At 39.4% G+C, this 18,100-nt stretch overlaps 1 protein-coding gene across 8 annotated transcripts in view; it reads left to right on the top strand.

The window, feature by feature from the left end:
- qkia (QKI, KH domain containing, RNA binding a) overlaps positions 1 to 18,100 on the top strand; it is a 72,465-nt gene that overhangs the window by 11,719 nt on the left and 42,646 nt on the right. For all 8 annotated transcript variants that reach the window (XM_023951537.2, XM_078940476.1, XM_023951535.2 and 5 more), the window contains exon 2: positions 14,942 to 15,084. In XM_023951537.2, coding sequence (XP_023807305.1) covers positions 14,942 to 15,084 — 143 coding nt within the window. The remainder of the gene's footprint in view (positions 1 to 14,941; positions 15,085 to 18,100) is intronic.

Below are 18,100 nucleotides of genomic sequence, written 5' to 3' on the forward strand. Positions count from 1 at the left end.
GTACATGAAAATGTGTGGCAAAAATTCAGCCTTGAGGCTACATTCTCTCGTTTATGTATGGACCACGGGTGACATTAAAGGCCTACAACACGGTCTGTCGGTTTGTATCAGCCCAACTCCCACTATCTGCGCTCAGAAGAGTAGCGTGTGCTTGGCACTCCACTCACTAGCTGCCAGACTAAAAACATCAGTAGTTGGACACAACATGCCTGTACTCGCTTGCTGTCATTGTGTACGTGCCGTATGCACCTGATGATTTGTGAAGGTCTCACGCCCAGGGCTTTGGTTTAAATTGATGTCTGAAAGCTTAAGCCAATGACAGCTCTGTTTGTAACAGCTGATTCATCAGCGTCTTCGTGGTGTTTCCTTTAGCCTGTTTTGTCTTAAGCATGTTTTCATATTTTTTATTAGGCCTTCCACACCTATTAAAGAAACACATTGAACTGAAACTGAAAAATGCAGTGTCAAAGTATAGGTAAAAAAAACAACTATTTTTCTCCTACTCACTGAATACCAAATGATCTTGAGTTACACATGTAAATATGGATAAAGAAAACTGTTCAATTCTGGCATTGTGACGAAGTACCAAGTTGTTCTTCACCTTTTGATGATCTAGACATGGAGATGTGTGCTTTTGACAATACAGCTTCAGCAGATTTTATGACCTACTCTGTGTTTGGAGCCATTACCGGTTATTCTGCACACAGCAAGTTTACCATTAAATTCTCAGATGTTTAAAATGATTTTGTAAAGCATATCATTTAGTTTCAAAAAAATAAACATTTTTGTACCCTTGCTGTTATTTGTAAAGCAGTGCATAGTGTTGAAATGTAGTGAGCTCCTTCCTGAATACTGAGACCAAAGAATGTGTTTGTACTGTATTCCGTCTCTGGCTTGCTTACCAAGCATTTTTTTTTAACTCCTGGCCTTTGCTGAGCTCCTACATCTCCCACCTGTTGTTATAATTTAGGGTTAGCACAATGTTGATAGCTGAAAATGATGTTTTCCTCTCTTCTTCTTACAACCTTGAGTTTTATTTGACATGACTGGATGTGTAAAAGTCTCCTAAATGTAACTGCACACTTCCAGGTCATTTACACATTCCTAACATTTCACAGGGTGATAAAGTCTTACCCAGTCCATGGGAGGATGTTTTGGCAAATGGTCACAGTGAACATTTCCAATTTGAATAAGTTTGTATTGATAAAGAGGCAAATATTCCAGGTGAGGCCTCATAACCTTTAGCCTTTATTTACTGTTGTCCAGCAATCAAAGTATTTATTCAGTTTTTCACAACATGGCATTGCTCGTTCATAAAATATTTTTCCTTTTAAAATTCAACAAATCTGAGCCTGAAAATTTTTTACCCTCAAAGCTGACTTCTGGCTCTCAGCCCTAGTGCTCAACCAGACCCTAACTCTATGCTAGTCTACCCCAAAGAACCATAACATTTAGTTTTCAAACACAACTGGGGGTGGAGTAATCTGGCAAAAGGACAAGGGTTTAAACCAAGGGTGGTCAGCTAAAACCTAAATGGTCTCATTGGAAAATAATTCTTGAAGTGAAGTGTGATATAAAAATATGTATAATCACCCAAACACGTTTAAACACTTTTGGCCAATGTTCTTTGTCAGGTTAGAAGTAGTTTGACATTTATGACTGATGTCTTTAATGTTCCCCTAATAACTAAGAAGACATGTCCTGCCCTTCAAAAAAACTGATGTACTTAAATAAAAGAAAAAAACATTTCCATTTCAGTGTTGAGTCACAACTTAACATTTTCTTTACCCACTTAACATTTGAATAGTTTTGAATGCTCAGTTTAAAATTTTATTTTATTTTACAAGGTTTTTTTCCCCCTACGTAATTCTAGCTTTCCTGCCAAGAATTCCAACCTGGCTTGTAAAAATGTTTCACATAGATGTTTATCGATGAGTGTTCTTTTTGTGGTTTATCCCATAATGCTGTTTCACATTGGGTTTTTTAATAACATTGTTTCTGAACAACTGAGACATATTGGTTTGGTACTAAAATAAGAAGAACCTTTCCAGATTGAAAACTCTAATTTGACTGTCCACTTTTGGTTTCTTTACACTCTTTCTACCGCGTCTTATCTTTCTGTCCCTTATTCTATTTCACTTCTCTTTTTCTCAACCTTCTCCTGTTGTTTCCACTGCGCAGATGTCTTAGTCTGAGAGACTGGCATGGAGGTGCAACAGTTATTGTGACGCCAAACATTCCAAAGAAGATTTGTTGGGGCAAAGTTAATGTTGGACTGTAAAACTAGCTAAGAAAAGAGGAGCAAAAAGTTACGAGAGAATTTCCATGATCACAAAAGGCACTTGGGGCGCAGATTTTAATTCTTGGCTATAACCCAGCTCCCTGTATTTTCATATTTTATAATGGTATATTAGATGGAAAAACAACATGGGACGGACATGGTTGAATACGTGTGTGAAGTCGGGATTTATTTTGTTCAAATCAGCTCTTACTAACAGCAGCACCAAACTATCAGCAGCTTCTCCTTGGTCAGAAAGGCCTACGCGTGATTAGAAAAGATAACCTAATTTTGGTCAACTCTTGTTAAATAGATTTTGCATCTTGTACTAAAAAACAGTAAATCCCGATCATCAGTAGGGTTGGGCGATGTCCCCTAATTTGGCCGTTGACGATGTTTGCTGTCAACCATCGGGATGGACGATGACATCGTCGGGGGGGGGGGGGGGGGGGGTATTTTTACATTTTTCGTTCTTATATAACTGCTATTCGTTATTTTGCTTTTTTCATTTTATTTCCCAACTAATGGTTAATCCGCGATGATCCAGTATAAACTGAGGGAAGTGACTTTAACAGAAAAAGTAACAAGCAAGATAGAAAAGAAGTTGTCCGCTCCTGCACTTAATGGCGGAGTGGACCGGCGGAGTGCGGATTTACAGCTTTATGTTTGATGGGAAGGGGGGGGGGGGTACATGAGCGGTATGTGTGGGAGATTTAAGACTGCGATCCGTCCCGCAGCTCTAGGGGTACGAGCTATCAAACTCAGAACCGGGTCTAAACGTGTGTCTGAGCACAGTTCGGATCGTCAGCAGACACACAGCGGTTTGAGCTTCAAAGCAGAAATTTCGCTCAGTCCTTAGAAAACATTCAATCAATCACGTGGATTTGTGTTTCCAGTCGTGTCCCGACTAAATAAAGGCTGATGTTAATCACAGGATGCAGCGCCACCCAAAGCTAATGTTGTTAGCCCGTGTTAGCATACTGCTAATCCTGGCTACGTTCAGAAAAAGCACTGACCACACGGATTAAAATTCAAATGATGAGCGAACAGGTGTTTGATAATAACCGTAACATTATTAAAAGCACGTTTAGAAGATCGTCTCGTATTTTACCGAGCTGACATGTCAATGTATATAGCTGCTCGCCGCTGTTATCGTTTTGTATTGAATTGTTACCTTCAATAAAGTTTGGAAAAAAAGCCGCTCGGCGGAAGTTGTATCCTCTTCCGGTTTTCAAACTGCGCATGTGCGAATACTGCGCGTGTGCGAATGATTTATTCCGACCGAAATTGTGACCTTAGTGAACGTTTTTATATTCTGAAAACATTTTTCTGGGCCCATGTACACGTTTGGATTCTAATCCGACCATTGATCCCATCAAGATATTTTGTACATGTAACGCGGCTTATGATGTCGACGCGCAACGTGGCGGGGGCGTGGCATCACGATGGTGGTCTCTCCATCGGGATGTCAGTCACCCATCACGATGGACGATGATATCGTCCATCGGCACAACCCTAATCATCAGAGAGCATGTTATCCTGCTCACCCAAAGCCGTGGTTGTGTGCTGTGTGGTCTTCATTACTGGTAGGGGTGGGGACAGGAAGTGTGATGCATGTTATCTTCTCCAGTCACGTTGACAATAAGAGCCTTTCTTTCCATCCTGTTCCTTTGTTATTTCCTCTTCTGACAGCTGGACCTTTCCTGCCATTGTTGCATGACCTGGGGGTAGGATGTGTATGTGTGCAGTACATCATTAAAAAAAAAAACTAAGTGCTGATGCATTGTGTATCTTTCCATGCTAGCTAACATTTAAATCAAACTACTCCAACCACCTTAAACTGTGGTTATTTTCTAGTAAAAGCAGGTCAAGCTACGATCAAGTTACAATTCTTGTTGGCGTTATAAAGTAGCCAAGGTAAGAATAGACTATTACAGCATCCAAATTTAGGACACCTGGAGCCTCGTCTTAAAAGTGGTCCGATCCACCTTTCATACACAGACAAAACAACCATAGGCATGCTTCCTGACTTCACATCCTGCCATTCATAGTGTTCCTTATCTTCTACTCTCAAATCTTGTTGAATTCAAAGCCAGCATGAGCTTCAGTTTACTTTCCCCCTAAAGTTTTGTTATGGTGGCTATCTCTTAAATGCATCTATGTTTGTGGACTGTTGGACATCTCACTGATGTTGATAAACATGTAAATTCCAGTTTGGTTAAAAAAAAAGCGGTACTTTTATTTCCCCCCAAAATTAAAGTGGACTCTTGTAAAGTTCTGTGTGAAGAAAATGCCTTATTTCCAACAGTGATGCTTATCACTGAACATCTGCTGTTTATGTTCAAATCCATAAATAACATTTGCCTGTTGAAGTTATTGAAAAAACAAAGGAATATTTTTTACATTTTTTTGCTCAGACTATGACCATTAAGTTCTCATTCAAATAAAAAAAAATACAATCAGATATTTCTGTGTTCATTATTCAATTTTGCTATCAGCAATGTAATTAATCTCAGGTAATGGCTGCAAATTACACAGATAATCACTATTAAACATTTTAATAATTGCCCAGCACTAAAATAGTTATGCATCTTGTGCATTTAGCAGGGCTTTCTCAAATTCAGAAGGGGGGCTACTTCATGTGGTTTCATTTTTCATGCTACATATGTCTCCTCAGATGGTAAAAACAACAGTTAACAGCTTGCTGGGTATTTTTAGTCATAGTTTGAGTCTGCTTTTGCATGTCACAGTAGCTTGAACAGCTGAGTTAGCAAATTTAGCTGCTGTCTGTGGTGAACAATAACAAAAGAAGAACTACTTTTTTTCTTCACATTTGAATAATTAGTAAGATTACTTTCGAGTTTCTTTTAGCCTTCAGCTTTATCATTGCATAAAATAATCTTTTGGTGATTTTTTGGTTCCTGCTTTGAATAAAATATTGAGATTTTTTTTAAAAATAGTAATTATATAGTTTGTGAAAGCTATTAACTCAGAACTATTATGGTCCCTTATTGAGCCAGCCCTTCCTGGCATTTTCCCATTACTGTGGCACACCCCACTAAGTGCACAAAACTGGTATTTCTATGGCTCATTGAGCTGCCAGGCTGCCCCCCACTAACAGACAGCCCCATAAAGCAGTTCCACATCATCAAATGAGATGATCCCGTTTTCTAATTTTAGACCAAGAACCTAATAGCTCTGCAGATCCTATCTGAAACACTAACTTTACTTCTAAAGTGTCAGCAATTACATTATGAGGGAGGAAGGGGGGGGATCTTTATTTCATATTTTTTTTGTAAATATGTAATTGCTACTACCTTTCTTAGGGGGGGGGACAGCGTTGTAAATGTTTTGTCAAAAACAGATCTTAGAAAAATCTGTTATTTTAATACTGCTGATTTTATTTAGCTAGATTCCATTTTTAATAGTAGGATTAAAGCTGAATATTCCCCCAGCTGAAATCGTTATTTCATTCCTTTCTCTCCTTTGCTGCTTCTTTCCTCCCATAGTTTCTGCCTTACTTTGGTCCTTTTCTCCTTGTCTTCTTCATTTGTTTGCTTTGTTTAATCACCAAACTAACATGCTATGACACATTTTTATAGCACACTGTCCCCATTACTGCCAACAGCCACAGCAAGCCACATTCAGCTTGGCACGTCTTCCTCTTCCTGGATGCAGTCACACTGACAGCTCCGAAAAACATTGCACTTGCCACCGATTATAATGAATGGCTTTGCTGATTGCTTTAAACCTACATGTTCCCATTTTTAGCAGACGTATTTTTAGGGCTTCTGCCTAAATAGGGTTGGTGCTAAATTCAGTCTTATTATTTCTAATACCAATTATTGATCTTCTAACCTGGAAGTTTCAACAATTACTGACTTAACTTCCTTTAGGAAGTAATGGAAGTTGAGCCAAAAAAGAAATGTTATTTGTTTGATTCATTAAGAAATGTCCTTAGTTGTTGTTCTATAATATCCCCATCATGCGAGTTCATTATCAACTAAAGGTAACTTGAAATTTTTTGGGGAATTCTTATGGAACAGCATTAGCTCCAGTATCAAACTGAAGTGAAAGTAGGGTTTTCTGAGCAGCTGCACATCCTTTAAAAGTACTTTTCTGAATGAACCATTGACTGTATATGGGAACTGGACTGAGTGAGTGTGTCGTCATCCATTGACTGACTTCTGGCTCCAACAAAAGGAAGTCAATTCAGTCGGCATTTCTTCACGATAAGGACATCGTCATATTGGAACCCGAGATCATCAGTAAGCAGTGATTGGTCCAAGTCGGTCTGAGTCAACCTTTCTATAGCAACTACTCTCACCAACCAGGAGTGAGCTTGTTGGAAGTCCACACCCCTACCACTTTTAATCAAACATATCAAATGTTTAACTTGAGACCACATAATTTATAATGAGACATATGATTGGCCAGTTTATAAGTTGAATAAGTTGTACTACACAAAAATTTCATTAAAAATAAAAAAAATATCAAAAACCTGTTTACAGTGTAGCACCAGAGCTCTAGCTCCAGTATTTATATTCTTTCGACTACAGTGTTTACTTTCGAAACTAACTCATCAACTGTTTATACAATGAACATAATTCCAGCGGATTCTGAAGTGGACAAATGCAACCTTGCAGTGATATGCAACCCTTTACGTCAGTAATGTGTTGCCTATCTGAAAAGCCTCTTTTCTCCGTGTTAAAATTAGCTGATTTATATTGATCGCATGAACAGGCAAAGAGTTAGATCTCCGCTGTGAAAGGGTTAAAAACATAAATAAATAAATAAAATGACCGAATAATAGCCTTTTATTTCTCAATAGAAGTCTATGGGATTTTGGTTTCTTAAAACCAGAGAGTACTTCTTGTTTGGAACGCCGGAGGGAGGGGTCACTCAGTCCAGTTCTCATATACAGTCAACAGTATGAACCAATGGCAACCTTCGGCAAACTAGTCGAGAGACGTAGCAAAAGTTTCCTGTTTTCATTTAGCAGATTTTTCTCCACAGCTGCTGTGCTTCTCCTTTCGGGCAGACTGTTATTTCTGTGACTTGGTTCTCCCGACGGAGTCGTACCTACAAACACTTTGGCTCATTAGCTGATTGTGGAAGTTGCCCATTTGTTTTTATATCTAGTTGTTTAGCCACATGCACTGGGGGACTGGAGGTAAAACATAGCGAGCTTTTATCAGTGGGCGTTTTTCTTTCAGGCAGCTGCAGCTCGTTATTGATGATTAGAGAGCAAAACAGGCTGCTTTGGTACAAATAGTTGGCTTTGCTATAAGCATAAATGTCTGGCTACATGTTCACCTGTTTTTTTTGTATTTCTACAGTTTCTTAGTGTAAGCATCACACACAATCTGTACCTGTGTGTGCTTGTCTATGTGTAAGCATTTTCATACCAACCTAGAACGCGTCAGCCATCCCTAGCTTAGATGAAAGAGGAGCTCCCCCCTGTGCTGCAGCTCTGTTTTATGCACATGTGATCTTTTTTTTTCTTTCTGTATTTTTATTACTTTAGTTTCTACCTGGCTTAGGCAGAAGAAAATGCTGCATCCTTGTTTTGTCATTCTTTTATTTAGTGGCCCGTCTACTTAAAAACCTGACGAAGGAGCTTTTCTTTTCAGCGTACTTTGTGAAAATCCCTGAGACACAACATAAATTTCTCCATCTGGCTGCAAATGGCTTGGTCTCATTTTTTTCGTCAGGGCATTTACAGCCTCAGCCTGTGAGGATCTGTAGTTTTATTCCCAACGTGATGGGGTCAAGCAACTGTGTCAACAAGTGGCTTAGAGGACAGATTCAAAGATTTCCCTCAATTCTGACTGGGATTTAATTGTAGGGAAACAAAATACATTTTAGGAAAGACAATTTTGCTTATGTCATGTTCAACGGGTATTTTGTACTTTTAAATTCCTCCTACCTATTGAAGTTGTACAGTATGTTAAAATGTTTTGAATGATGGTCTAAATACTTTTGGCTACGTTAGACTACACAATCTCTAATTTGAGATGTTTTAATTTGTGTTTTCTTAGTGTTTTTGATATTAAGGAACAAACAAACTCTGTGAACTGAAATGCATTGAATGGAGAACATAGAAGACAGACTTGCTAGGTGAAAAGATGGTTAGTAAACCAGGCTTAAGTACGTTTTGATATCTGTAAACTATCTCAATATTAAAGCTGTTATTTTTCCTATCAAGGTGGACACGTTTTTGCCCTGACAAGCTTTGTTAGTTTGTTGTTTGTCATATAGCAGTATATAAAACTAAAACACTGATCTTGTTTTGCAGGTGTATCTCTAATCGTGTTTGACATTTAAATTTTTCATACGCCCACAAGAACATTAGAGCCTAAGGGAAGTTCAAAAACTCCTTTCTCTAAATGGAAATTACATCATTTATTAGAATATTTGCTTTTTGCAATTTTTTTGTTTAATACCTTTACTTCCAGTTTAGATTTAACACATTTTCTTTATAATGTTTAATTAATTTTTACCCATTTCATTTCCATAATGTTTATTTAAAGCGCAGGAGTAAAGTGAGCAAAGAACTTTGCACCCCTGGTTTGTTTTTTTTAATCAAATATTGGAAACTAATAGCAAGATGTAACCATGTTGAAACTTTTTCTCATCTCACTGAGGGTGGGGGTAGACGAGCTGGGAGTTGATGATAAGACTCAGAAATGCATACGTTTTCATGGCTCAGTCACTCCCACCTATGCACACTCTGCATCTGGTCTCAGCTTTAAAAGGACTGCTCGTCTTTCATACGCTTGAGCTGCCAAACCTCTAAACTGTTGAGGTGGGATGTCATCTTGGATAAAGAAGTCTGCACTGTGAATAAAGGGCAAGAAGGCATAAAACATCCAAATTCTTCAGCTTGCAAGTTGTATCCGGGCTTTGTGACTGCTAAAGTGGGCCGCTTTAAAGTGAAAAACCTTGTTCCTCTCTGCGTTCCATTTTATTCATCGCCGGCACACCGAGGCCCAGTGACGGTGGCAGAATGTCTTTTGATGGCCAAGCACTGAATTTAAGGAAATTAACTTTAAACAGATCTTTCCCAGTCTTGCTTAGATCATGATTTTTTTTTTATCTCTGCGAGGATAATCTGACAAACTTTTCTGTTTGTTTGATGCATTCTTATTGTTATAGACTTAAAAGATGCTGCCATTTATTAACCCGGAGTAATAAAATGTCCAAAGATTGTTCTTTTTGGCTGAGTTGATCACAAAGTTGCATTTATTTCTGCCCCTCACACACGGACGAACGTGATCTATAGGGTTAAGGCCCGTACACACCGGGACGAATATTCGCCAGGCGTTATTCGCCAGCATTTTTCGCCACGTTTTTTGTGTTCACACCCAGGCGATTTTCGCTGACGGTGAGCCGAGCGAACATGCAATTTCATTCCCTGACATTAGATGGCGTTTAATGTAAACACAAATACTCCTGTACACAAGGTGGCGCTGCGCAACTTTACGCTTCTTAAAGTCGCTTTTCACTCAGAAGAAGAGAGCAAGTATTTACGCGCTTGTCAGAATAATACAAAGAAAACATGAATATTTCAAGCATCAGTAGCTCCAACTGGTGTTGGTTCGGGGATATTTTAGAATGTCCGTCAATATTTCTTCGTGGCTGTGAAGACGCTACTTGGCGTTTATCTTCTTCGCTGGTATGTGTGCTCAGCAAGGCAGTTTTGTGTTTGAGCGCCCCCAAGTGGTGTTTTACTGTAACTTCAGAAGCTCCAGACACGTGTGCAAAAGCGCCATTCTCATTGGTCGAATAGATTTTGACGCGAGGCGTCAAAAAAAAAAAAACGAACCCGAGGCGTTTTTTTTTTTGCCGCTTTGACGCGTGGCGTTTTTTCGCGTCTGTGTGCACAATCTCATTGGTGCCCTTTGTTTAGTCACGAGGCGTTAAACGTCGGCGAAAATCGCCGGCGAAATTCGTCCCGGTGTGAACGGGCCTTTAGAGGATATTTTCCTGTGAGAGGCGTCATCATGGCAAAGCAATTATAGAGTATTGTCTATTTTGGGCCATTTAATAGACTTGCTCCCATTTTCTTATGGAGCACATCTTATTGAATGATGTTAGATGTGTCTTCACCTTTCCGGTATGAAATCTTTTATCCATCATAATTACTATTATTGTCGCTCTATAATCCTTTTGCTCAGATCTGCCAGTTTTTCAGCCTACCTACTATTATTTGTCAGTTCATTGGCCTCCACTTTAATGAGCACAATCACTACAGAGTCAGCAAGTTCTCTCTAGTGCGGCTAAAGCAAGTGAAGTTGGATTATAAACAAATGCATTGTTAGTTGAACATAAAAATGTAAACCTCCATCATCATCCTTTTCCATGTCGCTCTGCTTGAAAACTCATTCCTCTTCATCGTCAAAAAAGAGATTTGAGGACAATCATTTATTTACTTGACAGAAACCCCCTTTATGAGTGCAGATTTGACAGGGAGAGCAGACACGGTGAGATGAAAGGAAAAGGATAAAACAAGATGTGTTTAACTTGGGGGCAAAAAAAACAAGAAAAGAGTAGCAAGAGTCAAAAAGAATACATCTGGCCTCTGATTGCTATAATTCCTTCAGGGATGTCTCAGTCTAAAAGTTTGATTTTCTTTCGCGTTGCCATGTGCATTCATGTGGATATTACAGCTCTTACAGCGGGAATCAGCAAACCAGAAAGGGGGAAAGCTGAGGAGCCATGGCTGTGTTTGATGATAGATGCTGTCTAATGCTTCCTTTTAGGGCTGCACGATATGAGCAATGATTGGTGGTTTAACTATTTCCAGGCTCGTCTTTCCTTTAATAGTGGCAACATGCATTTTACTCTCTAAAGAATTGGTAGTCCACCACAGGGACTTGGTTATCAGCCTGGGTGCTATACAACACATGTTTATCCCCCAAAGGCCGATTAAAGCTTCATTAGATCCAACAGTATTTTTTTTAAAGTAAATCCATTGAATTGCCTACATTCACACCAGGCATGTGACACATGTTCAAAAATGTGCCAAAGGCACAGTCTTAAACACATGGTGTTCACACCGAACTCTTAAGGCCCGTTCACACCGGGACGAATTTCGCCAGCGATTTTCGCCGACGTTTAACGCCTCGTGACTAAACAAAGGGCACCAACGAGAGTGTGCACACCGACGCGAAAAAACGCCAGGCGTTAAAGCGTCAAAAAAAAAAAACGCCTCGGGTTCGTTTTTTTTTTTCGACGCGTCGCGTCGAAATCTACTCAACCAATGAGAATGGCGCTTTTGCTCACGTGTCTGGAGCTTCTGAAGTTACAGTAAAACACAACTTGGGGGCGCTCAAACACAAAACTGCCTCGCTGAGCACACATACCAGCGAAGAAGATAGACGCCAAGTAGCGTCTACACAGCCGCGAAGAAATAATGACGGACATTCTAAAATATCCCCGAACCAAGCACCAGTTGGAGCTACTGGTGCTTGAAATATTCATGTTTTCTTTGTTTGATTCTGACAAGCGTGTAAGTACTTGCTCTCTTCTTCTGAGTGAAAAGCGACTTTAAGAAGCGTAAAGTTGCGCAGCGCCACCTTGTGTACAGGAGTATTTCTGTTTTACATTAAGCGCCATCTAATGTCAGGGAATGAAATTGCATGTTCACTCCACTCATCGTCAGCGAAAATCGCCTGGGTGTGAACACAAAAAACGTGGCGAAAAACGCTGGCGAATAACGCCTGGCGAATATTCGTCCCGGTGTGTACGGGCCTTTACTGTTTACTAGGTCAATGTTTCCTAACCCCGGTCCTTGGGGAATGGTGTCCTGTATGTTTTCCATGTTGCCATGCTTATGTAAACCTGATTCAGCTCATCATCAAGCTTGCAGAAGCCTGATAATGGCAGTCATCAAAGGCAGGTGTGTTTGAGCGGGGTACGATTGGAAAAAATGAAGGACAGTGTTCCCAGAGGACTAGGGTTGGGAAACACTTGGGTATGTCAGCTACATGAAGAGGTTTGGTACCACATGTGGAATCTGTGCCAATCTTGTTCCTGGCTTTTTCTTTCAAATGTCTATTCTGAAGTATGAAAGACTTAGTGTCATAAAATTCCAGCCGGATACAAACAGCAATTTTTAATTTCTCCTTCATGATCAATTTTCAAATGGTTTACACTTCTGTGAAGTGAAAAGTATGCCACACAAATTGTAAGTGGTCACTTAAACGCGCGTTGCTGAGAGCGGTATGAACCTAGCTTTAGTTTGACTCAAAAAACTGGGGCTTCATTACCAAACACTTTACATTTATGAAGTATTTTACGCTTGTGCATAACGTGTCTCATTTGTCTTCAGAAAAGATTTGTGTACTCTAAGTCATGGCAAAAGTGTCTCAAAAATAAATAAAGCTGAACTGTTGGTATGGATGGTAACGATTGGTGGTAGGACATTATGCAGATCGTGGTTAACAAGCAAGTATTTGATTTAGCGAGTGCATTTCACATCTTTTTTTGTTGAATATTATAATAATGACTCAGATGTCCGCACAACTCCAAGCAGCCTTGTTACACAGACTTAATTAGGCTAATTTCCCTACACCTTACCAGCTGGTACAAGTGGAAAACGAGCCTGATGGGTAAAAGGAAAATATCATTTACGTTCCTCGTGCTATGGGATAAAATAGAAATACGCATATACACACCTGTCAGCTTTTTTCTGCAAGAATAGACCGATTGATAAATGATTTTGACAGTTGTGTTAGACAGGGGGTAATTTTTAGGTGAATGCAAGCCTTCAGAAAAGAGTTGCTGCATTGAAATTAGAGGTTGTCAAATGGCTCATGTCTCCATTGAAGGCCCTGCTCAGCTCCCTTATGTTAATGTGGCATTTCAGCTGGAGGAAGCAGAAATTAGAGCGAAGGACTGCTGCTGGTTAGCAAATATGAATACCTTTTCTTTTTTTTTTATGCAAAGAACGAAGGGGCTTAGAATAAAGACCACAGAAGATGGTGTTTGTTGCTACATTAGTTTAAAACTGAAATGATATATTTAAACTAGCCACTATAGTAACACTGTGACGTTTGATTCAATGACAAACTGTTGGCTGTAGGAAGATGCCCTCTGATCATTTCAACTACATGCTTTTATTCTATGAATGATAATTCACTCCCTACTTCCTCTGCTGTCTTTTCAAAACTGAACGTTAAATGTGATCTTGCTGGAATGTCAGTTCAGGCTGATGTGATGTGTTGCCTGAGTAAGAAACCAGAAGGATGAACTCGTCTTTGGGAGTACTGGGACGGTCTGCTGACAGAGATCATGTGGCTCGGGAAGGAGTTGCTCTCTGACTGTACAAAGATATCATAAGACTTGGCCCTGTCTGTAAAGCAGGTGCTTTCCACACTGCTATGCCAGTTATCTGTGTCTGTTTTGGTAATAATTAGCGTTTTAATCATTTCATCCAGAAAGATGTTCCTCCCTTTTAGCAGTATTTCTACCTCATCAGTTCCAAAACTGTCATATTTCAAGTTTCTTGGATTGTTAGTTGACATTTTTAACCGGAAACATCAAAAAAGAGGAAATAAGTTACAGCAACTTATTTAATACTGTGTTGAGATTAAAGGCTTTTATGGTTAAACGTCTGTGTTTTATTATCACAATCTATTTCTTGTTAAAAGATAAATGCCTTCATTATGTCAAATTTTTGGTCTCTTCATGTCTTAATTTTACTGTCTACTTTACTCAAACCTGTTTCACAGATTTGATTTCTATATTGTAAAAACATTTGCTGATATGCTCATTCGTGTGGGCAGTTTTCTGTCAAAGAATGACCACGTTTTCCACTTTTCCCACAGTGCACAGCATTCCTGCAAACTTCTCAAGCTAGGAAAATTAAAATGAACTGAATGACACGAGGACAAGCTCTTCAGAGACATCCTAAGTTCTCATATGACATAATGTGTGCCAACGCAAAAAAGAAATCTCTTTGTTCCGATTTTTCTTTTTCTGATCATCTCTGAAGTTTGCATAAGTCTAAGCCTGAATCAAGCAAAGGTCACAGAGTCCGAGAACAGAGAAAGAAGAGAAAAACGTTTTCTGCTTCACAGGCAAAGGTTGAATGTTCTAAAAGCTTTCATCCAACTTTCATTCAACTGACCATCTTCTACAAGTCCGTCCTGTGACATTTGTTATACGAAACTGTACAAAGATGCATGGACGCTTCAAACGCAAATGCTAAATAACAAAGTACTAAACTCTTATAGGAGCTTCATTTCCGCTCCTGGCTTTATTTTTTTTCCCGACAGCATAAAATGCATAAAGTTGACAGTAACCTTAGAAATTGTCGGTTCAGATAAAGTTGGTGCTCTAACCTTCAAAGCGTTTCAACACAGGGTTGTTACTTAAGACCACAACATCTGATTTCCGTAACCCTGGTGCCTCGCTGGGGTTGCATCAATTATCACACATTTGTATTTCACATTTGGGATATTTATAGATGCATTGCTCGTTTGTGGCACCTTGAGATTCACTTTGACTGAAGTGTTTTCTACTCCATACGTGGAAATGTTTGCATCGTCCAAAGATGAAACCAAACACCAGAGAATGCATGTTTTACTAAAACATCAGCATGTCACTGCTTTTCTGGTTCTGTGTTTGATCAAAGTTTGTTCCCTGTGTTTTCAGAGATCAACAGAGTGCGCAAAGACATGTACAGCGACACAGTGAATGGCCTTGTGGACAAACACCCGCTGGAGCTGCCTGAACCTATGGGACCCATCGTTCACCTCCAGGAAAAACTGTTTGTGCCTGTCAAAGAATACCCAGATGTAAGTGAAACAGCAGTTTGCTACATTGCTAACAGTATTAACGTATTTAGATCCTGTTCTCAAGTCCTAATACGGCTTCTAAATTCTGCTACATTTTTTTTATTTTCTTCATTGACTGGCAATGTTTTTTTTTTACGTCTGTGGAAAGCGGTTTCTTAAATTTCCAGCATTATTAGGAAAAGATTGTGGCGTTAAGGGTTGGAATCAGTCCTGCTGAATACAGTCTGCTTGTTTACCTGGTGAGAATTGACCAAAGACAGGAAACAGTGGGTAAAATGAGGTGCGATCTGACATCCAGACACAGAATCTAAGCTCAGATCCGTCTGGGAGTCCTATTATGACAGAACATCACTTTGTGTGCTTTGTAATTGGCTTTTGTAATAAAGAATGCATTTAATGGTGGTCTTTCTCACAGAAAGAGTAAATTGCTCATTTATGAAGGACCTTTAAAAGGCATTTTGTGACTGTAGTATGTGCGAGTGTTGCTTTGTCTGACTGTGTTTTCATTTTTGCTGTAGTCCTGGAAACAGCTTGTTGAAGTCTGGGAGACTGAAATGTGTTGCTGGATGCAAAGATGCTGGAGCATATTGTGAAATATGACTCAGATGACCTTTGTGCTCCTTTTGCTTTCTGTGCTTCACTGCTTTGAACAGAGCAATGTTGTACTTCTGTAATCTGTTTATGAGCTGTCAAGAAAGATTCTAAATTAATTAGGTTTCCCTCTGGTGGCCAAGATAACTCTAGGATGACCTCAGAGAAGGCACACACTAGACTGCGCAACATCCAGTGGAGCATATTTGAAAGGGGCACCTTTTATTCTTATTTTAACACCCATTCATACCAAAGTGGTAAATGAAAGTTTTCGATTTTAAATTGTGTCTGTTCAGCCTAAGTTAGGGGAAGAAACTTTAAAGATGTGTCATAGGGTGTGTCCTGCAGATAGTGTAGCATGTTTTCTTCTGAAGGCAGACAGCATTTTGTTTTGTTTTTTTGCATTGCAATGTGACTGTGATTTCCTGTTATCCTTGAAACCTGCTGTCCTGTCTCCTGTACTCTTGGAGTATCGACACAATTCCTCCTTTACTTGCCAGATCTTTAGTGGAACTTCTTTCTCAAGTCAGCCATGTATCCTCTGTTCAAGTTTCACATGAGATCATTTGATCATCCTAGTACCTTCAGTGCAGTTTGCCTCTACTTTCATTGCTGGTATTCGTTTTATTGAATTTCCTCAAATGTGTTCCTTCTCTGTTGGATGTTTGGATGTCTGACTCTTAATACCATTCTGGAAAGTCAGCCAATTCCTGATGCCGTCAGCGGTGCAGAACGTTGAAGCATAACCGTGGTGACTGCATCTTGACTGACAGCTGAGTCGCAGGCTATCTGATAACTTGAACTTTCAATTAAATGCTATCTGTGGCTCTACTTCTCTGAGCATACACACACGCTCCCGCACACACAGCTGACTGACAGCTTGGCATGTCATTTCCGTTGACCTTCAGGCACCCGATAGGAAGTGTGACATGTCTTTTAAGTTTGTCTCTGTTTCCAGCTCGTCCCTCCGTATTTGTTTGAGCCAACTGTGGAAAGTGTGTGGATATCAGTTGCTGATAAATGTTTTGGACAGAAAACACCCCTCTGCTGTGCTGACTCTATGAAACTGGACCCCGGGGTATTTCCAATCTCTTGAGCAACTGGTTAACTGGACTGGCTCAAGTCTTTCACCATTTTAAAACGCCTCCTGAAGATTTGGCCAATCAGAGTAGGAAATATCCCATAACACGGGGAGCTGTGCTCTTGGTATTTCCCTTAGCTCTGTTGTAGTCTCACATTCTTCAGATTTTTTGGGTCTCTCATGATGGTTGCCTCCTGGATGGGGTATGTTTTGCTCAACTGTCATTTGAAATGTTTCAAGTCTGAAACAGTACATGTGGTCACATCAGACACATCTCCACTGGAGGTGTCATTTGCTGCTGCACTAATAGTGGCTGAAATAAAGTTAATTTCTCTGTGCAATTGTAACCTTATTGTGTAAAATTTCAATGAATAGAATTGAGCACCCAGTAAGTCTTGGAGTAAAAGCTGAAAGCTTAAATTGTATGTTGTACTTTGCCATTAACACCACTATTAAAATGTCGTCATAGAATATGACGGAAGCCAAAAGCGGCCTGCCCTACTTTTTAAAAAAATGTTACCGTCATAAAGAGGTCCACTATCTTGTCATCATGAGAAAAACGAATTTTGTTTTCTTGTGATAGCGAGATAACTTAACACTATTCTGTAGCGTCCGTCTCTCCTTCGTACACTAAGACGCTGAGACGTTTCTGTTTCAAGTCCCTTTATTTTTTTGGTTACTGTAGGCTCTAAAAAACAACTTTTGGGGAGTGTTTTCTTCTGCTGTCTTACAAAGAAAACAAAGAAACTTAAAATGGGGAAATCAGTGCAGGAAAGGGAGAGAGCGATGCTACAGGACCTTCTTCATTATCTCGTTGGTGCATCTCGATGTCACGAGAAAACTGTAAAAAAAAAAAATAGGGCAGGCCATTTTCGGCTTCCGTACTCTAATGGTTTAAAACTGGCACTGTAAGTTTTTGTTTTTTTTTTTGTTTTAAAATATGTTCCTAAAAAAATGTCTTCAACATTTATTTATCACCTAACCTTTTAAACCTAATTTCTAAAATGTGATTTCAATTTCAGTTCCCCATTTTATTGATGGTTTCCACAACAGATGGCATAGAAATGTCAAAATGTAGCGGAAAGGTTTCTTGAAGTCATGTTTGTTTCATGTTTGAGTTGGTGCACATTTGATTTAGGAGTGTCAGTGCTTTTAATAAAAAGTATTTTACATTTGATGCTAAAATCTTATAAAACCAGTACTGTACATAAGCATATATGTATGTAGAGTTTATATAGGCAGAGTAGTGGTTTCCATTGTTGTCATCATATAGTACTTCACAGCTTGAAGACGGTTTTAAGGTGATGTTAAAAATGAGAAGGAAGGACAGAAGACGCATCAGCT

This window comes from Oryzias latipes, chromosome 22 (genome assembly GCF_053564925.1).
Source record: "Oryzias latipes strain Hd-rR chromosome 22, Olatipes_Hd-rR_3.1".
In the NCBI taxonomy this organism is placed as follows: domain Eukaryota; kingdom Metazoa; phylum Chordata; class Actinopteri; order Beloniformes; family Adrianichthyidae; genus Oryzias; species Oryzias latipes.